At 43.5% G+C, this 24,361-nt stretch overlaps 1 protein-coding gene across 1 annotated transcript in view; it reads right to left on the reverse strand.

Moving 5' to 3' along the window:
• Nucleotides 1–24,361, reverse strand: part of LBH (LBH regulator of WNT signaling pathway) — a 68,964-nt gene that overhangs the window by 40,669 nt on the left and 3,934 nt on the right. Inside the window, exon 2 of the mRNA XM_060169921.1 lies at nucleotides 15,858–15,996. Coding sequence (XP_060025904.1) covers nucleotides 15,858–15,919 — 62 coding nt within the window. The 5' untranslated portion in view covers nucleotides 15,920–15,996. The remainder of the gene's footprint in view (nucleotides 1–15,857; nucleotides 15,997–24,361) is intronic.

Below are 24,361 nucleotides of genomic sequence, written 5' to 3' on the forward strand. Positions count from 1 at the left end.
CACCAGAAATGTAAGTCACTTCCACTTCAGTTCATTGGCCAAAGTCTCCAGGCTACCCCTAACTTCAAAGTGAATGGAAAATGCAATCTTACCATGGGCCTGGAAAGCAGAGAGCCAGAAATATTTGGTGGACAGCATTAATGATGGCCACATCAGCTTTAGAAAATATTAGCATATTGTCTTATTTGCTTCAGGTCTTTTTACTTCAAAGAAAGTAAATATTAGAGACACAGCTGAGTTTCCCTCTGTCCTCTTCCCCACTCCATTCTCCTCTCTCATTTCCCAGAGTGAAGCACTGTTTTGAATTCAACATCCTCGTGCATGTTTTTATATTTTTTATTATATTTATTGCATTTTTATGTATCCATAAACATTATAAAGTATTATTATGCTTTTAAACTATATATGTATATGTGTGTGTATACATAATCTTCTGCAATGTGCATTTCTCCCCTAGCATTACAATTATGAGATTTTCATCTATGCTGACACACACTGTACTGTATTCCATTGTATAACTATAATACAATTTAGTCATCCAGTCTCATGGACTTTTAGGTTGTTTCCATGTGGCAGCATACATCTTAATACATGTCTCCTTGTGCATATATACAAGACTGTACGCCTAGGAGTGGGATTTCTGAACACGACCACCTACAACTTTACTAGTAACAGCCAAATTGCTCTCCAGAGTACTTGTATCAATTTACAATCCCACCAGCAGTGAATGAGGCTCCATGACATAACAGATCTTTGCCAGCACTTGGCATTGTCTAACATAAATTTTTGCTGAGCTGGTGGGTGTGTATGGTATAACATTACTGTTTTAATTGGTATTTCTTTGATTAATAGTGAAAGCAAGCATCTCTCTGTATTTTTATTGACCTCCCGGGGTTCCTCTTCTGCAAATCGATAGTTTATATTCTTTGCCCATTTCCCCCCATGTGTTGTTTATCTTTTTCTAATTAATTTTAGAGATTTCTTTACATGTTATAGTCACTGAAAATATCTTCTCCCAGGCTATGGCTTGTTTTTCACTTTGTTATAGTGGCCTTTTGTTGTGTAGAAGTTAATTTTAATGTAGTCAAAATTATCCATTTTTTCTGGTTTCTATTTGTGTGTGTGCATTTCTTAGAGAAATCCTTCTTTATCTTAAAGTCATGAAGAATTTTTCTATAGTTTCATCTTGTATCTTAAACTTTTGCTTTTTGTTTTTATTGAAGAATTCTTTAATCTACCTGGGGTTGATTTAGGGTAGAAATCTACTTTTGTATTTTCCATATGAAAACAGTTGCTCCTTAGACTCGTTTACTAAATAGATCCACACTGATTTGTGACATCTCTGCCTTATATTCTTTCCAAGTACAGGTGGGCCAGTGGCTGGGCTCTCTATTCTGCTCCATTGGTCTATCCTTTTGCCCAAATGATATTGTCTTCATTACTAAATATTTTGATGATAAGTCTTGATATCTGGTAGGGTAAGCTCTTCTACCTTGTACTTTTTCAAAATTGCTTCTCAGTTATTCTTGGCCCTTTCCTCTTCCAAATCACTTTTGGGATCAGATTGTCTAGTTCCAAACAAAACAAAACACCCTGTTGGACTTTGATTAAAATTCCATAGATGAATTTGACATCTTTATGATTTTGAATGTTCCTATTTATTCATTTCATTTTGTATGACATGTGATTATGATTTCCAAACCCTCCATAAGACTCCTCATTTCCTCCTCTGCTCCCCTCTCCAACCCTTCTCACTTTTACTCAAGCATTGCTTACTTCCTATTTCTTATTGCAGCTTCAGTATTTTTACTTGTATTTCTTTTTTTAAAAATTTATTTACTTATTTTAATTTTTGGCTGCGTTGGGTCTTCGTTGCTGCACACGGGCTTTCTCTAGTTGCAGTGAGTGGGGGCTACTCTTGGTTGCGGTGCATGGGCTTCTCATTGCGGTGGCTTCTCTTGTGGAGCACGGGCTCTAGGCACACAGGCTCAGCAGTTGTGGCTCTCAGGCTCTAGAGCACAGGCTCAGTAGTTGTGGCACACAGGTTTAGTTGCTCCGCGGCATGTGGGACATTCCCGGACCAGGGCTCAAACCTGTGTCCCCTGCATTGGCAGGCGATTCTTAACCACTGCGCCACCACGGAAGCCCTTTACTTCTATTTCTTATCTGCTTCAAAGATCTCCTAATTCTTCCAACTTTTCCCAGTGTGCAAAAGGTAAAACCTAGACACATATCATAACGACAAAGGGTAAAGAAAAGGGTTCCAATAGTCTCCTATGAGCAGATATGACAGCATAATTACATATAGGGGGGTGCACAATAATCTTTTCTGATCTTCAGGAGGTAGTATGGGAAAGAGGCCATTCTGCTGAGTTTGAATCCCAGCTCTATCATTTACCAACTCCAATTTTGGGCAAATTACTTAACCTTACTCTGCCTCAGTTTTCCCTTCTGTAATGTAGGGATGAAAATATTAATTATCTCACAGCATTAGTATGAGAAATAAATAAGTTAATGTATGTAAAGTGCCTGGTATATTGTGTGTTATCTATTATTGTCATTACTAAGATAGGATTACCATGGCATACCAGGAATGTGGCTAGTTTGAATGTTCAAACTAGATAATGTCAGAGTAACTCAGTAATCTTAACACCAGACAGAGAACTTACTGGTTAGTGTTGTATCCTCTCATTAGGTAGAAGGGCACCAGCCACATTATTGCAGGTTTAATCATTAGTGGTCCTCAGTGGTGCTAGTTTAGTGTTAACCATGTTGCAAATTTCACAGAATCTTTGAATTCAGGGTTGGATGGTGCCCAAGAAAATCAAATCTAATTTCTTACCTCATGCTTGAAACCTCTTAAAATAAAGCTATAGAAGAGGAAGACTTTTATGAAAGAAGATCAGAAAAGCAAGAATATTGAAAGGGTATCAGATCTACTTAAAAAATAAAACTGAGGAGATGGTAGAAAATAGTATGAATCAATAAAGTTTCAAAGGTTGCTGGGAGTGGCCATTAAGAGAAGCTGAGGGCTTCCTTGGTGGCGCAGTGGTTGAGAGTCTGCCTGCCGATGCAGGGGACACAGGTTCGTGCCCTGGTCCGGGAAGATCCCACATGCCGCAGAGCGGCTGGGCCCGTGAACCACGGCCGCTGAGCCTGCACGTCCGGAGCCTGTGCTCCACAACGGGAGAGGCCACAACAGTGAGAGGCCGGGCGTACCGCAAAAAAAAAAAAAAAGAGAAGCTGAAAGTAAGGGGGGTGGTTCTAAAGAGCTGATAGCCTGGGTCCAAAAGAGAGAATTTCATTCAGAAAAATGTCTGTGCCTTGGACACCAAGGGCATATTCTCAAGAGTCCACATTACTGCCTAAATGGGTTATTTGAAGGTCTTGGAACAACCCCTCCCCTCTTCCTGCCACCAGGCTGCCAAGAGACCTGGTACTTCTACTTTTGTGTTAAGACTTTGGGTGCCCTACTGAAAGAATATATATATATATATATATATATATATATATATATATATATAATTTATGAGGAGTAAGCCCATATCATCCAAGGAACACTTAGATTGAATTCCTCAGCTTAGGCCTAGCTAAGAGCAGGACATAAGTTATATACATAGCAAAAGAAGTTCTGCTGGGCAGAGGGGAAGGGAAATGCTCTGGGCGTTGGGACCCTCTTACAAGCAGGGAAGGTCAGAATGGAGCCTCAATGAAACCAGAGCAGGGAATGGTGGGGGGATGGAGTGAGGTAATACAGTATAGGGTTGTGAGTGAGGGTGTGGGAGGGGAGGGTGAAGGGTGGATGGAATCACCCAACTGGAGTTGGGTCTAGCTCCCAGAGGTTTCTTTCAAATGATCTGAAGAGCCACAGACCTGTGGGGAGTCTTGACCCCCTCCAAGGAAGCAGGGTTAGATCAAGGCCCACATGTCCCCATGTGGGATCTCCCTTCTGAACGCAGACTCCAGGATCAGAGAGTTTTACATGCACTGTGGTTTGTCCCTGATGAGAGCAGCACCCTGTTTACAAGCACTTAAATATTTTTTTGCTGCCCCTTACACCCCTGGAAGCTGGAAAGGACAGTAACATTCTCCCCAAGATATGGAAGAAAACACTGAGGGTCAAAGAGGAGGGCAACTTGCCATTGGTTCCACAGCTGGACAGGAAGGAGTCAGACCGGCCTCACATCGGGAGCCCCACAGCTGCCAGAAGGGAGCTTTGAGCCAAATGGAGAGCTGGTCAAAGCTATGGCAGGCACTCACCCCAGGTCATTATCTTAGAACATGACTGGGCTGGGCTGGCTGCCCTAGGTGTTTCCTCCCACAGGGAGGGGTCTGCTAAGGAGCTGCCACCCTGTAGAGGTCATACACCTGGGTGTGGGCACACAGTACTGTCATGAGGCTTGGTTGCTGCCCCGGCTGCAACAGCACCTCCTGCTCTAGCCCTGTGGTCACCGCCACTCCTCCATTCTCTTAATTCTTTCATTCAACACACAGGAAGCACTGACACACTAAGAATACAGAGGCAAAATAGGCCCCTATCATGGCCTTTTAGCGTGGGGGAAGGAGGCAGTGCCTAAGCAGACGAGGGCAACAAAATTTTGACTCTCTTTTCAAGAGCGGGAGGATAGTGAAGTGGTTAGTATCACAGACTTTGGAGCCAGAATGGGAAAATGAATTAAGGCAGGAGGATATATTTGAAGGTATCGTAATTGAGAATGTTGTAGAAATAAAGAAAATATAAAACTTCTGTTGAAAGGATTCAGTGTTAAACAAGATAGATTAAAAAAAAGGAACTCACACCTAGAAATATTGTAGTAAAAGTTAAGAACATTAACAACAAGGAAAATTCTCAAAATATTTACAAAGGAAAAGTAGATCAATGAAAAAGGAAAAAGAATCAGAATGATACGAAACCTCAATAACAAAAATGCATACAAGAAAGCAATGAAGTAATATTTTTAGTGTTGGTGGAAAAGGAATTCAAACCTAGAATTTTATATCCAGCCAAAACATCATTTAAATGCAAGTAAAATAAAAGTAGTATCAAGTATATAAGGCTTCAGAGGGCTTACTCCAAACCCCTTTTGAAACATTCTTAGAGCCAATTTTTCAATGCAGGAAGCTAGAAAAAAGCTCCAGAATAAACCTAGAAGGAGGAAAAGGAGAAGGATGAGGGAGGAGGAGGAGGAGAAGGAGGAGGAGCAGAAGGAGGGGAGGAAAGGAAAACATAACATAATGTCAGAAATCAGAGAGACAGAGTGCAGAAACAACAAGACATTAAGCTGGTTTCTTGAAAAGGTTGTAAAATATACAAATAGTATATGACAAAGTTAGAAGAAGAAAAAAGATATGTAAACATGCAATTAATATTGAAAGAAGCACCAGCACAAAAAGTTTTAGACTAACAATATTATGAAAAATTGAAATTTGGAGACATTAAAATTGATACAATTCTGGAAAAATATGAAATTCCAAAGTTGCAACAGTAATAAACAGCAAACTGAATTGTCAAGTATTCAATAAAGAATTACAGTGTAATCAAAGACCTCCCCTCTTCCTGAAAAGCCCTAGGCTCAGATGGTTTTACAGATAAGTTCCACCTAATCATAAGGATGAGATAATACCCTGACATATACAAACTGTTCCAGAAAATAGAAATCAGTTTCGCCTTTGTTATAAGACTGGTCTAACCTTCATTACAAAGTCAGATAAGGATGGTAAAAAAAAAGAAACAAAAAACTATAAGGCTATTTCATGTTTGAATATTGATATGAAATTCTACATAAAATATTACCTAACTGTATCCAAGAGTGTATTTAAAAAGTTATGACCAAGTAAGGTTTATTTTTAGAATACACGAAAGTTTAATGTGAGAAAAAACTATTAATGTAATTTTTACCATTAATGAACAGAAGAAGAAAAATTTCATGATTATCTCAAGAAATGTTTTAAAAAACATTTGAACTTTTATTGTGAAAACCATTTGTATCAAATAAACACTTTTGAATTTTTTTAAAAAGTCTCCAAAAAAACTAGAATAAATGTTTATTTTCTCAACTTGATGAAGGCTATATATTAAGTGCCTACAACATATATATTACATGGAGAAAGTTTAGATTCATCCCCACAATCAAGGGTGCCTGTTATCACTGCTATGGCTCAGCATAGTACTAGAGACTTAGCTAAAGCAATAAAAATCAGAAAAATAAATAACAGCTATAGGAAGGAAAGAGAGAGAACTCTGACCGACCACAGTGACAACTCAACATAATAAAAAAATTATTAGCACTAATAAGAAAGCTCAGCGTTTGCTCAATGAAGATGTCACAAATATCTTTCTTCTATTGATATATCACCTATAGAAAGTATATTAAAATAGAAAATATATGAAAAACATACAGTTTTTTTCAAAATAGCAAAAACAAAACAAGCCATGATGTATTTGAGTATCATTCTTACAAAAGACGCATAATACCTTTAAAGAGAAAAAAATTAAACAAAAAAATCAAACCTACAGAATGGGAGAAAATATTTGCAAATCATATATCTGATAAGGGGTTAAAATCCAAAAAATATAAAGAGCTCATATAACTCAATAGCAAACAAACAAATGCTCTGATTTTTTTTTAAAGAGACATCTTTCTAGAGAAGACATACAAATGGCCAACAGGTAAAAAGGCACTCAGCATCACTAATCATCAGGGAAATTCAAATCGAAAGCACAATGATATATTACCTCACACCTGTTAGAATGACTGTCCTCCAAAAGGCAAGAGATAACAAATGCTGGCAAGGATGTAAAGAAAAGGGAACCCTTCTGCACTGTGGGTGGGAATGTTAACTGGTGCAGCCACTATGGAAAACAGTATGGAAGTTCCTCAAAAAAATTAAAAATAGAACTACCATATGGTCCAGCAACCCCACTTCTAGATATATATCCAAAGGAAATGGAAACAGGATTTCTAAAAGAAATCTGGACTCCCATGTTCTTTGCAGCATTTTATTCAGGATAGCCAAGATTGAAAACAACCTAAGTGTCTGCCAGTGGATGAATGGGTAAAGAAGATGTGAGATACAGATATAGATATAGACATAATCTCACATCTTCTCTATCCATTCATATGTTTTATATATATATATGAATGTTATTCAGCCATGAGAAAGAGGGACATCCTGCCATTTGTGACAACGTGGATGGACCTTGAGGGCATTATGCTAAGTGAAGCAAGTCAGACAGAGAAAGACAAATACTGTATGATATGACTTATACGTGAAATCTAAAAAGCTGAACTCATGGAAATAGACTATAATGGTGATTGCCAGGGGCCGGAGGTGGGGGAAATGGGGAAATATTTGTCAAAGGGTACAGAATTCCAGTTATAAGATGAAATAGTTCTGGGAATCTAATATACAGTATGGTGATTATAGTTAATAATACTGTATTTATACTTGAAAGTTGCCGAGAGTAGAACTTAAATGTTCTCACCACAGAAAAAGAGATGGTAATTATGTGATGTGATGCAGGTGTTAGCTAGCACTATGATGGTAATCATTTCACAATATACAAGTATATCAAATCAACATCATTGTACACCTTAAACTTACACGATTATATGTCAATTATATCTCAGTAAATCTGGGGAGGAGGGCAGAAACTTCAGTGTGCATAGAAATCATATGGAGAATCTTGTTAAAATGCAGATCTAATTCAGTAGAAGTTGGTGTACCTGAAATTCTGCATCTCTAACAAGCTCCCAGCTTCCAGATGGCAATGCTGCTGGTCTAGGGACTACATTTTGAGTAGTAATGCAATAGATCTGTGCTTTCCAATAGGTAGCCATATGAAGCTATTTAAATTTTAATTTAAATTAATTAAAATTAAATTTTAGCTCCTCAGTCACACAAGCCACATTGCAGCTGTTCAAATAGCCACACGTCGCTAGCGGCTACCATACTGGACAGTACAAAAGTATAGAACATTTCCATTATCGCGGAAAGTTCTATTGGACACCACTGCTTCAGCATCCAACTATTAAAGAGTATGTAAAACTTGTAAAAGATCAAAGCAAGAGTTCAGTGATTTACTGTCAGCCTTACAAGGAGCTTACTCGGACTTTAGGTGACGGTGAGGACTGACTAATGTGTTGATTGTGGACATCACTGTCACCAACCTGGATGAAGGACTCAGAAGCATGTACAGTAAATAAACAAATAATACAAAACGAGGAGGGAAACACTTCCAAGATGATAAAAAGTCTAGAATAATATAAAACAAATCAGAAGCCAATAAGAATAAAACAAATTAAGTAGGCACAAGTAGCAGGTAATATACTTAGGGATGCAGGAGTAGGGGATGAGTAAAGCATATAAATATAAATGGGAAATGACTAGAAGTGTAGAAAAAAAGGAATCAAAATTAGGGTCCATGAGTTGTGAACGACAATAACAAAAAAATGCTTGTTGATAGCATCATAAACACATTATTGGTCAGAAATGTATCTGGCTCAAGCCTACAAATGAATAAATGAATCAATCAATCAATCCGTGAAAGAACCAACCAACCAAATCAGAGGAGGTGCCCATTTAGGGGGTAAGAAGAGGTGTTGAGTGGGAACACAAATTGGGGATGATAGGAAAAGGAAATAAAATTAAATCAAACAAAACAAGAGAAGGTCTTTGCTTAGCTTGACGATGATAATGTATATAAGTTGAGAATGATGACCTTATATGTCTATACCAGGAGTTTAAAAAGAGAGAAAGCAGATGGAAAGAGATAGAAGATCTCTCTTGATAGAAACATTAGTACAAGGTGGTATCTTTAAGGCCATAAGACCAGGTTCTGAATTGGTTGGGGTTTTGTCATTGTTGTTCTTGTTGTTGTTTTTTAACTACTGCTTGACTTTGGACAAATTGTTAAGCTGGCTGAGAGTCTCTTTCTCTTAAAAAATTGGAGTTAAAACTGTATCTGTCCTACCTCCCTCTCAGGACTGTTGGCCTGGTGAACAAAATCACAAATGAGATGGGAAGTTGTGCTCCTGGGAAGAACTGTAAAGTGTTGTTACTGTGACGAGTGCCGGGTTGGGGGTGAGCAGCAACGGGGTCCTTGGTCTCTTGCACTTAGCCTCACCAGCAGCATTTCAGTTCTGAGCGGTCTGGCTGGGAAGGAACTCTGCCCACCATCCCTGGGGCTGAGGGAGCTGGGCCACATCACTGAAACTCAGGCCTCTCAGGTGCTGCCGGGGAGGTTCGGGGCTCTCCTCTGAGGACACAGGACCCCGGAGGACAGGCAGCCCATGTGAAGCATGTCAACTGGAGTGGAGTGTCCTGAGGTCAGAGTGACCCTGACCAGAGAATGGGGGCAGTGGCATCCCCTCCTCTGCCTACCACCTCCACATCCCCAGCTCCACACCCCCTCCCCTGGCCTCCCAGCACAGGTGTCAACGTGGCCTCCTTGTCAACAGCTCACGTGCTAGTGAGACACTAGAGCAGCCTTCATTCAAACCCAGCTCCACTAACCTGCCAGCACATTTTATAATTTGCAAAGTACTTTAGCTGATCATCCTACGAGGTAGTTGTTATTACCTTCTTTTCACGGATGCAGACGCAGGCACAAACAGGGAAAGTGACAGAAGATAGACACTGGGGGATTGAGGACCCAAATCTTGGATTGTTTGTATTCGAATCCGTGCATGTTTCAGTGTCTTGTGCTGCTGTAGGCCTCTTGCCTTCTGGGTGCAGGTGACCCAGAAGAGGAGAATGCTTTTCTTTCCATGCCCCTGGCTCCCAGATGCATGCCACCTGAAACCACAGCGGTCCACACCGGTGCTTTCCTACTCTTTCTTTGGGTTCCCTCTTGGTGAAAAATTCTTACTACACTTACTCCCAGACCTCCGTGGGCTTTAAAGGATGTAAGCACCTATATAGAATGGCAGGCTTCTGCCCTCTGCTGGCAACTCACGAGATTGCCCTGAGCTAACCCATCCATTCAATTCCACCAAATCCATTTCTTCTTCTTTGAGATCACTTTCTTTCTTGAATAAATACTCTGGGATTTTTCCAGCTCTTACTGTGTCTGAACAGAATACAAATCATAATATCATACAATGAGCATCAGACTAAAAGTTAGGAAACCTGGGCTCGAAACTGCTTGTTTTTTGTGGGATATTGGGCAAATCTTTCAGCTTCTTTGAGCCTCAGTTTCCTTATTTGTAAAATGGGTATAATATCTACCCCTTGGAATGACCGTGAGGATTGAGTGATAGGAAATACTTGAGGGTCACAGAGTGGGGTCTGAGGAGAGTCCCAGTTAATATTTGTTCATACTCATGGCTTTGCAGGATTTCCAGGACTCCTCCACTTGCAGGAGACCTCCTAAATTCAGTTCAAATATCTCAAAGATTCATAGAGCTGGAAGGCAGCTAGAGGCAGGTCACAAAGTGGTTTTTAGAGGCTCCCTGTAACGCACAATTAAAAGTAGCCAACACCCTATTCATTGTTCAAATAGTCCTGCCCCCAAACCTCACCCCATATCCTCACAAAATGCGGAAGCTGAGCGTCTTGAGAAGCAGCCCATTTCCCCTTTGGCCAACTTGGCCTGGGAGCAAGTTCTCTGTCCCTTGTGGGAGAGCATCCCACTTGACCCAGAAGTGAGGCCCAGAAGTAAGGTCAAGGGGAATGCTTGGGGCATATGGTACTTTCTGCCAAAATCCATTTGCTCTGCTCTTCGGTGGATTAGTGTAAGCTGGGGGCTGCCTGGTTCTGCCTTTATTAAAACATCTCATTCTTGAATTCTCCCACGTTGGAGTGATATTTGGAAGAACAGAGTCCCTACCTTACAATGCAAGTGTTTTTGAGTGGGTCTTTTGGCCATTCATAGCTCCATGTGGAAGCCAGCCCCACTCACTGATGCCTGCAGCACAGGGGTCAGAACTACCATTGGTGAGAGGTTATTTGGGGACAGGTAAGCCTGGATGGGGTGAGGGACCTAGAGCAGTGAGGGGACCAGGGAAGGCCATCTGGGGAGAAGAGCACCCAAACCGGGAGGCTGGGGACATGTTCGGAAAAGGAGGTGGAGAAGGCAACTTGAATATCTTGACAGTTTTGGCAGAGGAGCTGCTGAGAATCATCTCATACTCTTTGCCACTTGCGGGCAGGTTTTGCATTCCTGCATTAAGAAATCACCCAGTCTGGGGACTTCCCTGGTGGCACAGTGGTTAAGAATCCACCTGCCAATGCAGGGGACATGGGTTCGAGCCCTGGTCCGGGAAGATCCCACATGCCTCAGAGCAACCAAGCCTGTGCGCCACAACTACTGAGCCTGCGCTCTAGAGCCCGTGAGCCACAACTACTGAGCTGCATGCCACAACTACTGAAGCCAGTGTGCCTAGAGCCCGTGCTCCTCAACAAGAGAAGCCACGCAATGAGAAGCCCACGCACCACAACGAAGAGTAGCCCCTGCTCGCCGCAACTAGAGAAAGCCCACGCGCAGCAACGAACACCCATGCAGCCAAAAAATTTAAAAAAAAAAAAAAAAGAAATCACTCAGTCTGGATGGCTACACACCTCAGCCTCCCAGAGCCCTCCCATTCTCCCCAGAACCCAAATCTGATTGCCAAGCGTCTGCCCTGCAGCTCATTGTTCTCCTACTTAATCCATCTTCTATTCCCTTTGGAGGGAAGGGAGAGGGCTAGTGATGATGTGGAGGAGATACAGGCAGGTTTGCCCATTCCTTCCTTGCCCTTTATTTGTACATTACAGACACCGTTTCCCTGACTCACTATTTGTGGGGTCTCCAGAAAAAATTAATTCTGAATGCTTTATCTCCCCTGCTAGTCTGTGGGAGCCTTGAATGTAGGAACCAGGACTTCATGTGTCTGAAGCCTCACATAGTGCCTGGCACACGACAGGTGTACAAAAATGTGTGTTGAATTTAAATGAACAGCAAGTCATCTGAACAGTTTAAAGTTGGAAGCTTGACATCATTTAGTCTAGTAGCTCTCAAACCTGGATGTGCATTAGAATCACCCTGGGAGCTTTAAAAAAAAAATTAGAGCCCTAGTCCCTCCGTAGACCAGTTAAATCAGAATCTCTGAGAGCAAGATTTTCATAGTTAAATGACCAGAAAAGAGCTCATCACCTGAAGGCATGCTGCAGTGAATCCTTTTATGAAACTGAGGTCACTTTCTAATGCACCCTAATTATCCACTGCATTATGTTTCAGTCATATAATACATTTTCTTAAAGTTAAGCCTATGTGCTCTAAATATATAGAACATGAATTTTTAAATAAGTAACTAGCAAATATAGAAGGAAAAAGGTAATTTTCACTGGGTATTCAGAGACTTGCCCATTTGTGGAGTGGCAAAAGGTTCAGCATGATATCATAATGGTTGAGCTGAATTTCATTTGAAAAAATGACAAATAACCCAAAGGATGGAAAGGAGTGAGAGAAGGAAGACCCCCACCCCCAATAAGAGTCTTTGTGTGACCTATTGGGACAGATTCTGGTCCAAAGACACCTTCTTTGGGGACTTCCCTGGCGGTCCAGTGGTTAGGACTCTGCACTTCCACTGCAGGGGGCGAAGGTTTGATCCCTGGTAGGGGAACTAAGATTCCATATGTCTCACGGTGTGGCAAAAAAAAAAAAAAAAAACCCAAAAAACAAAGACATCTCTGGAAATGTGTATATATCTGAATATCCTCTGTTTAAACAGAACAGAAGTGATAAGAATCTAGTGTGGGTTTTAATTATATTAAAGTGTCTGCTGAGAGAAGCTTGGCCAGCACTACCTACACAGCCCCAGCTGCATGGAGATGGCAGGGAGGGTTTTATAGATCACAGCACTTCAGGACTGGAGCAGGGTAGAGACAGGCAGAACCTCAACATCTTTCTCTGAGTGTGGTCCGGAACCAGCAGTGTGGACCTCCCTCATCCAGGAGCTCGTTAGACCTACTGAATCTGAATCTGCACCATAACAAGATCCCTGGATGGTGTACAAATACGCGGAAGGTTAAAAACATTGCCTTTAAAGGTGCCCCACTCAGCCCCCTTCTGATGATTGCCACTGGCTTTACGTGGAGAGGGCTAGATCTTTTCTTTCTCACCCCAGTAGCCAGTGTGTAATAAACTCTTACAATATTTTAACAGCCTTTCTGAGCCCTCATGACATTTTCTCTTTATAGGGAAAAGAAAAAAAATTAAAGAGAAATGAAATAGTTGTCATTACTGATTTGAGGCCCAGAGGGAGAGAGGAAGAGATCAAAAGTCAACATCTGTGATTCTGCAAATAGAAAATGAAATGTTTCCCAGGCGGGCTGGGAGGCAGCCATCGAGTGCTTGGCTGGTCCTTCGTGGTCCTGTCGGAGGTGGCTGAGTTCAGCCCAGAGCCTTTAAAGGGCTGAGGTGGGAGCGCTTAGCCAAACCCCCAGGAAAACTTGAGGTGGGTCTGCAAAGGCCTAGGCACCAAGAGCGCAGGCCACTAACAGTCCTCTGCTCACTGGAGACCCTCACAAGGAGCAGGATAAAATATCACCTGGACGTTGGACATTTCGTACAGGTAATGCTCCAGTTACCTCCTCCCCACCCCCACCCCCAGCTCTGAGCCTTGTCCTTCCTCTGTCTGGGGACCAGGTCTATCTGGGGAGCATGAAAGTGATGTAGAGTCCGGAGCCTTCTTTCTGCTCTGAGAGAAAAGCCAGAGTGTTGCAAAGTAATCAAGCTGCCAGCGTTCTGCGCTGGGGTCGAACATGATGGGGGCCGGTGGGGTGGTCAGGGAGTGAGGGGATTCGTTCCAGAGACTTAAGTCTCCCAGAAATCCCTGTGATCCATCCATACCTGGATGGGCTTCCCCATCAGGGCTCCCAGAAGAGGTGGGACAGAAGCAAAAGTAGTGAATGTTACAACTGGCTTTAGTGAGCTCCTCCTGTGGGCCAAGGATGATACCAGGTCCTTTTCAAGCATCATCCCTGTTACTCTGAACAGGAACCCTACAAAGCAAGCAGTCCCCCATTTTACAGAAGAGGAAAGCTGACGCTCAGAAGGCATGAGTACCATCCCTATGTTCAAAGAATTAATACACAGCAGAGCTTGGATGAGTACCCAAGCTCAGTGGTCTTCTCCCTACTGTACCTGCCTCTGTACCCAGGGCTTGAGAAGCACCCAGTTCTGGCCCTAGCCCTTAATTAATTGGCCCCATAACCTTAAGCAAGGCCTTTTGTTTCTCTTGGCCTTGGTGTGCTCATTTGTAACAATGGGGATTAATAGGCCTCCCTTGTGTTTTAAAGTGCCTGGCACTCAGCAAATCCCCAGTGAGTACTAGTTTTCTTCCTTCTTCCTTTTAAAATGAAGGGATGGCCTTGGCACTAAGATGTAAGTCGTGGAGGTTTAAGACTGTGTGGCTGACCACCCGCAGGGAGGGCTACTATCTCAGATGGAAGGGCTCCTCCGGCGGGGTTCCTGTGTGAACCAGCATCTTTGCTCTCCTTCATTGCCACACCTGGCTCAATGCTCTGATCACTCTTGTCCTCTGTGTAGCCTTGGGACCTCCAACCAGACAGGTTCACCTTGACCCAGATGCAGTTTTCTTTTCCCTACTCTGAATTCTGGCCAAGAGCAAACCTCAGAAACACTGGCCTCAGGACCATCGATTCTTGGGCCTCCTGCCGGCACTCCCAGCCTGCAGGGCTCCAGTGAGGGAGGGTGCTGGGGGGGGCAGGGCTAGAATGGTTCCTCTGCTCCGCATCCCCTCTCCACCCTGTGTCCCCTCTCCACCCTGCATCTCCTCTCCACGGTGGGGAGAACACATGTCAGTCCAGCGATTCAGTGCTGAGGGGCCCCGAGCCAGAGTCCCCTGGCACCCTGAACAGGGTGCTCATTGCTGCCTGGGCTCATGCCTTAATCACTCAAGAATCAGAGCTGGGTATCACTGAACCACTCTTCATTCCTGACTGAGTACTAGGCAAACGGTCAAAATTGGATGCATTCCTGGCTTGAGGGTTGAGAGTAGGAAGAAACACCTTCTTTGTATATTTTTTCTATATGTTTGGGTTATGGTTTCTTTGGGGGGTAAAGCATTAAATGTTGGTGCTCTTTAACCAGTAATTCCATCTTCCTGAGGACATATTCTGGGATAGGAACTAAGGTGTATATAGATGTTCATGACATTGCCACTAAAGATACAGAAAATAGCATAAATGTTCAACAATAGGGAAATTGTTGAACAATTATGCTACAGCTTTATGATGGACAATGATATCCATTAAAAGTGATGTTTTCAGGGGACTTCCCTGGCGGTCCAGTGGTTAAGACTTTGCCTTCCAATGCAGGGAGTGCAGGTTCGATCCCTGGTCGGGGAGCTAAAATCCCACATGCCTCGTGGCCAAAAAACCAAAACATAAAGCAGAAGCAATATTGTGACAAATTCAATAAAAGTTTAAAAATGGTCCACATCAAAAAAAAAAAATCTTAAAAAAAAAAATAAAAGTGATGTTTTCCAAGAACTTTAATCACTGGGCAAATACAAGAATCATGTTAAGAGAAAAAAGTGGGATTCAGAACTGTATACACAAATTAATTATAATTGTGAAACTATATGTAATACAGATGTGTGTGTGTATATAATATATAATAGAATAATATGTAAAAGACAAAACCCTAAATGTTAACAGTAGCTGTGGATTATTTAATTATGGGTTTATTTATTTATTTCCTTGTTTAATCCGTTCTATATTTTCAGGTTTTCTTGTCAAATTTTAAAAATATATTTTAGGAGAGGGAAATCTGTTTGTATAAAGGGCACTCCTTAAACCCCATCCAACCAGTACCCGCCACGCAGGCTGCTGCTGGGCTCCTGGCTCACCTCGTTGGTGTGTGGCAGCTGTGAGCCCACTGTCCCTCTTGCTCCAGCCCAGTCTTCTCCATCTGCTTCTCCAAATCCTGGGCCAGCTGTGTGTATGGCTCTGTGGGTCACCAACTAACCCTGCAAGTCACCTGCGTCACTGAAAGGAAGCAAGACAAATACAAGTTGCAGTTTCTCCCTGAGGGGCCCAGTTCATTTTTGTGGGTTCCAGTTTGTCCTTTTCTCCCCTACTTCACATCTATCTTTCCTTCCCAACTGCTGGCCCAGGGGACTTCAGGCCCAACACTGGATGCAGAAACGATGACTTTATGTAGACTGCTTAACCAGATCCGCAACTGTGTGATGCCTAATTCTCCCCCAAATGTCTTTACTTGGTATCACTCATCGTGGCTCTGCCTCTCTGATCAAACTCCAGTGGATAAAGTGAGGGGTGCAGGGACACAAAGATAAACCCCAGAGCTGGGCTTTGATCCCAAGACTCTCCAAAGCCCACCTTCTTCCATGACAGTATACAAATGCAGATTCCAGGGCCCACCCCAGACCTACTGAGTCAGACTCTCTCATGTGTGAGGTTGGGAATCTGAATTTTAAATACTCTGTCCAAGTGTTTCCTCTGCACTCTCAAGTTTGAGAAGTCCGAGGGAGTAGAGTTGGTCTTCCTTTCCCCACCCTATGTGTTCAAATCTGTACTATATCTCTGACATCGATGCCCTTTGGAGGAGGTGATTTTCTCTTGCTTTTTTCCCATCACCTGTGCTCCTCCCCCTGGAATGGGCTGACATCTGAAGGCTGGACTCCCAGGCCAGCTGCCTGCCTTCAAGCTGTCGTCCCCCTTGGTCTCTGGCCAAGTGGCTGCCAGTTGGCTGCCAGGGGCAAAGGGCAGCTGACTCTCAGGCTGGGGCAAAAGGTCAAGGGTGCACCCTGCTTGAGTAGACAGTTACCAGCCCATCAGGGAAGATTACACAGGGCACCCACATTGGGGCAGCAGTGGCCTCTGCTGGACACACAGCCAGGAAAGGCCACCTCTAGGCTGACCCAGGCTTTGCACTATGATGGCCTCAGCCCACTGGGAGCAGCTGGATGGACATGAGATGGATCTGAAAGCCTGAAGCCACACCAGGTCACATGCCTGAAGAGATCCCTTTGCAGGAGAGTCCGAAAGGCCTGCTGTGCCTTTGTTCCAAGGAACTGAGTGTTTTACAGACTTTCACAATCCAGTGCAATGCACATTTGTCAGGTGTTTGCGATGTGCTGAGCACAGGGGTAGGAACTGAGGCACAGACAAGGGGAAGGGTAGGTCTCATTCTGCACGTTACTCACACTCCTGCTGGGGGTCGAGACCCACACGTGTGGAATCACGGACTGGAAGGCAGAGCTGGAAGGGGCCTCCAAGAGCTCGCCAACCCTCCCTCCCCCATTATAAAGAGGAAACTGAGGTCCAAAGAGGTCAAGGGTACAAGGACTAGAGCCAGAGTTGATGGCAGAGGCTGCACTGGGTGCCACAAGCAGAGAAAGGAAAGCGACACCAACGAGGGCTGGGAATGGCGGGGCGGGGGCGCCCACCGAGATGGCATCTAAGTTGAGTTCTGAAAGAACGGGAGGAAACAGGTGAAGGACAGTGGGGAGGAGGAATCCAGGAGGCAGGAAAAGAATGAAACAAGACCTGGGACCTTGGTGCCCACTGAAGTACTGGAAGAGAGACCCCCGAGGAAGGGTCAGCTGCATAATTTGGGGACCCCATGCAAAATAAAAGTTCAGGGTCCCTGCTGGGTTAGGAAAGTCATTCTCCCCTCCCACAGCTGAAGGGCTACCACCTCAAGCCACAGAGGCCAGGTGACCTCAAGGGATTGCAATCCTCACACCCAGATGCACTTGTACCTCCATCAGGGGTCGGCAGGAGGTTCTAGCCAGGCCACCTATGCCAGCCCTGAAGGAGGACGGCTGCTGGCAACCCCACCCTGAGATGTGGCGGGGTGGGAGCAGGGCATGTGCCTGACCATGACCTTCCCCATACCTGTAATCAGGTCCATGGGTCTGTCCCTCCAGTGAGACCTGGTCACCCCCTGGGCAGAGAATGGCAGTGGCTGCAGGAGAGGGGTGGGGAGGGGCAGGCAGGCAGGGCCTGGAGCCCCAGGGGGCAGGGAAGAGGGTCCCCGGGAGGAGGCAAGGGGAAGGACCATGAATGAGACCAGGCTCCACTGTCCCATCAGACTTCACTCAAAAACACAAATTCAAAGACAGAATTATTAAGAATTTCAAGACAGCAACTGCAGAGCATTAAACCAAGAGTGGAGGGACCCTTTAGGAGTGCGGGGCCTTGTGTGACTGCACTGGCCACATGTCTATAAAGCTGGCCCTGCCCAGGGGACCTCGCCTGCAGCCCTCGCGTCCATCCTAGGGAGTTCCGTCCGCAGCACAACTAGTCACTAACAGCAGTCAACACCCAGTGAAGAGAGAACAGAAGAAATGAAACCAAGAGCCAGCGCAGAAGCTCAGAGGAGGCAAAGTTGAGGGAATGCAGTACAGACAGAGAGAGAGGAAGGGAGAGAGAGAAAGACTGTATGTGACAGCCACCAGGGAAAAAAAGTGTATTTTAAGATTTTTTATTGAGTATCTTCCACTTGGGCTAAATGATGTCCTATTTTTTTTTTTTAAACAAAAAGCCCTATTTTGATTTTCCATCCCAGCAGACTGTCATTTGACATTCAAAACTACATCAGTACCATAAAAACAAACCTTTGGATGCTTGTTAGTAAACAGTTTGGGGGAGCTGTAAAAATATTTTCAGTTGGTGAACACTTTTTGCAATTTTAGTCTAAATAAGACTATCCACAAGAATATAACATTTGTGATGTTCTCCAAGTTTTAAATGTCAAGTTAAAAAACAGAAGTACTTTTTTGTTTTAAGCTGCCTATATTTACAAAGCACTGTTTTCACTGCGTTGTTTACAAATGCCTTGTTATTTGATTCCTACGTCAGCCCTGTGAGCTAAGGGTCAGTGCCTGCTGTACAGACACTTATCTTAGAAAGTGGACCCCAGGCCTGGCTTTAGGTCCGAGCTCTGAGACCTAACCTCTCTGCCCTCGGTGTCCTCATCTGTGAAATGGGAACAGCTTAATCTCTCATATGCTATCATCAGGTGTCATGCTAAATGAGTGTGTGTTGGAGCCCTGGTGTAATGGCTGGTATAGGGCAGACATTCAAGTGATAGGTTTTCATTAAGTCCCTTAAATTCTCCCCTAAATCCTATGCAGGGGGTATGATTATCTGTTTGTTAGTGCAAGGAGAAGAAGGGACCTGGTGAGCAGAACTTCAGGAACTGCCCCTGGGCCGCCTGACTCAAAGCCTGGGTTGTCTCCACTACCCCACACCCTCAGTAACCCCCCGCAGGTGCTAATGTCCCCACTTCAAACGTGGGAACTGAGCTTCAGAGAGTTAAGTGATAGGCTCAGGGGCCCACAGCTCATAAAAGGAGAGGGGTCACCTTTAGACACTAAATCAGAGACAAAGAAATGCATGTGAAGCAGAAATAGAGAACAGACTGGAGATTGCCAAGGAGGAGGGGGGTGGGGGAGGGATGGATTGGGAGTTTGGGATTAGCAAATGCAAACTATTATATACAGAATGGATTAAAAAACCACGTCCTACTGTATAGCACAGGGAACTATATTCAGTATCCTGTGATAAACCATAATGGGAAAGAATATGAAAAAGAATGCATACATATATATATCAATACATAAATGTATATGTGTAACTGACTTTGCTGTACAGTAGAAATTAACATAGAATTATAAATCAACTATACTTCAATAAAATAAATTTTAAAGAAAGAAAATAGCAAGACAAAAAAAAAAGAAAGAAATAAAGAAATGCATGTGAAGTGCTTAGCACAGCTCCAAAATGATAAGGAGGAGGGAAAGGAGGGGGGAGGCAACCCCCTCTCTGCCACAGCTGCCTCCCTCCTCCTGGTTTCACCACCTTCAAGACACAGGCTATTGTGGGGGGATGGAAGGCACTGTGACATTTCCCCTCCCTCAACTCTGGGTCATACTTTGTCATCCAGTCCCACAGCCACAACCCTGGAATTACTGACCCCTTAGCCCCCAGCATGATGTCCTGCCACCATCCAGGCACTTTCATTTCAGGGTGACATTGACACACAGATCTGCTAAAAATAAGATCACGCTCCTATTTCAACGGGAGCATTGCAGTGGTGTATGAGCCTGCTAAGGACCGCCCCCTCCTGGCCCCTGGTCAAACAAGGAGGGAAAGCTCTTTGTTTGCAAGCTAACAAGTGCTGAAGGCAGCCAGCATGTTTCTTTTCCTACACCTGGCCTCACTGTAATCCCACCCACTGGCCACTGCTACCAGGAAACGGTGGTGACCAGAGGCAGGAGATCTGTGAGAGGCATTTTTCAATCTATCAAGAGATGAGCACTGGTGTCTCTTTTTTTTTTTTCTTAAATACACAATACGTTTTAGAGCAGTTTTAGGTTCACTATACGTTTTAGAGCAGTTTTAGCAAAATTGAGTGGAAAGTACAGTGGGTTCCTGTATACCCTATGGCTCCCCACATACACAAAATTCCCCCATATCAACGCACCCAACCAGTGTGATATATTTGTTACAATCAACGAACCTGCACTGACACCTCATGTTCACCCAGAGTCCATAGTTTACATTAGGGTTCACTCTTGGTGTTGTACACTCTGTGTTTTTTTGTTTGTTTGTTTTTTGGGGGGTCTTTTTGGCTGCACCATGCAGCATGCAGGATCTTAGTTCCCCAACCAGGGATCGAACCCGCACTCCCTGCAGTAGAAGCACAGAGTCTTAATCACTGGACCACCAGGGAAGTCCCAGTGTTGTACACTCTGTGGGTTTGGAAAAACTGTATAGACATGTAACCATCATTATGATATCACACAGAGTATTTTCACTGCCCTAAAATCCTCTGTGCTCTGACTATTCATCCCTCCCCTCTAACCCCTGGCAACCACTGATCTTTTCACTGTCTTCATCATTTTGCCTTTTCCAGAATCTCATACAGTATGTAGGCTTTCCAGATTGACTTCTTTCACTCTGTAATAGGTATTTAAACTTCCTTTATGTCTTTTCCCTCTACTTATAAGGATACCAGTCACTTTGGACTTAGGGACCACCCTAATCCTGTGTGACCTCATCAGATGTAACTTGATTACATCTGAAGACCCTATTTCCAAATAAGGTCATGTTCGCAGGTTTCAGAGGTTAAGACTTGAACATATCTTTTGGGGGGACAGAATTCAACCTATAGCACAATGTTTTCCCCATTATATCAGCTGCCTCATCTGAAACATGACTAAAATGTCAAATGCTTCATTCAGGCATTATTTGTTCTCAGTTCTGCTTGAAGACTTCACACTATGACAGAAAGAAATAAGAGTGGTCCTTGAGCTGTGGGTTGGCATCCCAGCTCTGCTGTACATTACAAGTGACGATTCTCATCTACTTGCCTCGGTTTCCACATATGTAATTATAAGGAAGTCAGACTGGATAGGTAGTAAGGTCCCTTTAGATCTTGATTTGACTATAATGACAAAAATCTTATATAGCACCTGTGTCCAAATTATAGCTATTTTAACCCAATGCAATGAATATTTACTCAGCGCCTCTATGTATCCATCTCTAATTATATTGCATTTTCCACAACTAGATATGTTCCCTAGGGCAGTGACCATGACTAGCGCCTAGTGTGGGCTCCGGAAATGCTTGTTAAATAAACAAGAACACAGAAGACAGAGGTTAGAGTGTCAGATTATGTTGACACCAAGTGTTGCAAGTGTTTATGCCTTGTTTCCCCAAAGGGAGTGTAAGCTTCTAGTGGACAGAGCCTTCCTCTGTTATTTACAATGCCCAGGGCAGGGCTAGAGGCAGTAGAGATGCACCACACAGTTTAACACCCTCCCCCTTATTCATTTTTACATAAACACATAAATGTGATCACATCAGACTCGTTGGCTCTTTTTTGTTATGGTTCCCTTTTGTTTGGTTCCAACTTTCCTCTCTCCCCCACCCTCTTCAGCACCTACCACAAACCCAAATCCTGCCAGGGGTAACTGATATTAACAATCTTGTATGTTTCTTTCCATATTTTTCTCCATATATGTAGACTCATATAGAGGCACATATTCATGTACATAAGTACTCATGTCATAAATGGGGAGGTTGTTTGTCATGGTTTTATATGATAGGATCATATTTTAGATGCTTTAAAAGCTAAAATATTTTGCTTTTCTCATTTAATAATAATACCTGGTGGAACTCTATCCAAGTCCATTGGTATAACTCTAATTTGAAATTTTAAGTGAATGCACATTATTTCATGGTACAGGTGTACTGTAATTCATTCAGCAGATGGCAGATGGGCCATATTTGATTTGTTGATCACTTGTTCTTGAGGAAGAGAGTTGCTGAGAATTCTCTGCTCTTACTGACAAATTATGTTATCCTCATTTCCCACCCTCCTCCCTCTGCCCCAGAGGTGTCCACACGGGCCTGCCAGTACTTGGAGTTCTGACTTCTCCCATCAAATCGGAATCCACACGGTTCTCAATATTTCATCTTAATGGGATCCAACGCTTTTAAAAATGGAATCCAGACTTCCTGGGCTGTTTCCAAAGGAGATGACTTTTCACCTAATGCCATCAACCCTGCTAATCCTGTCTGAAATCTAATCAACACATCAGACAGGGGAAGAAAATGCTGTTTCTTAAGTGAAACAGAACAAATTTTCCACAATGAGATGTGTCTCCTCTTGATAAGGAGCCCTGAAATGCGGGAGGGGCAATTTCCAGGAGCCCTAAATGGGCTGAGAGGCAGGTGAAGGAGGTGGTCCTTGCAGGGAGGGGCAGCAGAGCCTGACCCGGGAGCTGGCCCTCGAAGCTGAAGCACTCTGCCTGGTGGGCGGGGGGAGTCCTTTCCAGCATCTCCAGTCTTCAGTTGCATCAAGAGAGCAACAACTGGGGCTTCCCTGGTTTAAGAATCTGCCCTGGTTTAAGAATCTGCCTGCCAATGCAGGGGGCACGGGTTCAAGCCCTGGTCCGGGAAGATCCCACACGCCGCGGAGCAACTAAGCCCGTGCGCCACAACTGCTGAGCCGCGCTCTAGAGCCTGCAAGCCACAACTACTGAGCCCACGTGCCACAACTACTGAAGCCTGAGTGCCTAGAGCCCATGCTCTGCAACAAGAGAAGCCACCGCAATGAGAAGCCCGCGCAATGCAACGAAGAGCAGCCCCCGCTCGCTGCAACTAGAGAAAGCCCGTGCGCAGCAACGAAGACCCAACGCAGCCAAAAATAAATAAATAAATAAAAGAGAGCAACAACTAAGTTGATTGTTGAAAACTTTTTTGAAGTTGTAAAACATAGCCATGTACATAAGAGTATATGAAACAAAAATGTTATGAAGACTTTCATGAATAAATGACCATCTGTGCGACCACCTCCAGGTCAAGAAATAATATTACCTGCACTTCAGAATATTACCCCCTCCTGTCCTTTCTGGTAACAATTCTTCACTCCTTCCTAAAGGCAGCAGTGTCCCAACTCTCGTGAGAATCACCTCCTTGCTTTTGTTAAAAAAAAAAGTGACATTTTGTAGTGTGTTATCACTACTCAACTTAATATAAACATATCATCCAATTGGTTGACATTTTGTAGTGTGTTATCACTACTCAACTTAATATAAACATATCATCCAATTGGTTGAAGGCCTCAAGTGCAAAGACTGAGGTTTCCAGAAGAAATTATCCCCAAAACTGCAATATAGAAACCCTGCCTGAGTTTCCAGCCTGCTGCCCTGCTGAATTCAGACTCAAGATTGCAGCATGAGCTCTTACCCACGCTGACAGCCTGCCGGCCTGCCCTATGGACTTTGGACTTGCCAGCCCCACAATCATGTGAGCCAAAAATTCTCTCTCTCTGGCTCTCTCTCTCTCTATATATATGCATATACGTGTGTGTGTGTGTGTGTGTGTGTGTGTGTGTATCTCCTAACTAAAACATTCATTTCATCCTTCAAGCTTTAATTTTCTCATCTATAAAACAGGAAATAATGGAATCAATCTTGTAAAGTTGTTATGAAGATCAGATATAACACATATAAAATTTCTAACACAGATATTTAATGGGTATTTAATAAATGGCTATTTATAAAAACAAAAACAAACACCTAATTTGTGTCAAGTAGATCCAGAAAGTGATATCTGCCCATGTTAAAGAAAAAGTTAGTAGAACCAAAGAGTACAAAATAAGTAATAGTCTCTCTCTCAGCCCAAAGAAAACTACTGTTAATGGTGGCTTGTATTTCTTCCAGAAGTTTTCTATGCAAAAGCATACACAAATAGAATCAAGCTATATCTATAGTTCTGAGCCTTAGTTTTAGTTCAAAATGTATAACAAACACCTACAAAACTGTCTCCACACGGTCTAGATTCTGAGCAATGTCCTGATCAAAGAAATAGC

Source organism: Lagenorhynchus albirostris, chromosome 13, assembly GCF_949774975.1.
Source record: "Lagenorhynchus albirostris chromosome 13, mLagAlb1.1, whole genome shotgun sequence".
Lineage (NCBI taxonomy): Eukaryota > Metazoa > Chordata > Mammalia > Artiodactyla > Delphinidae > Lagenorhynchus > Lagenorhynchus albirostris.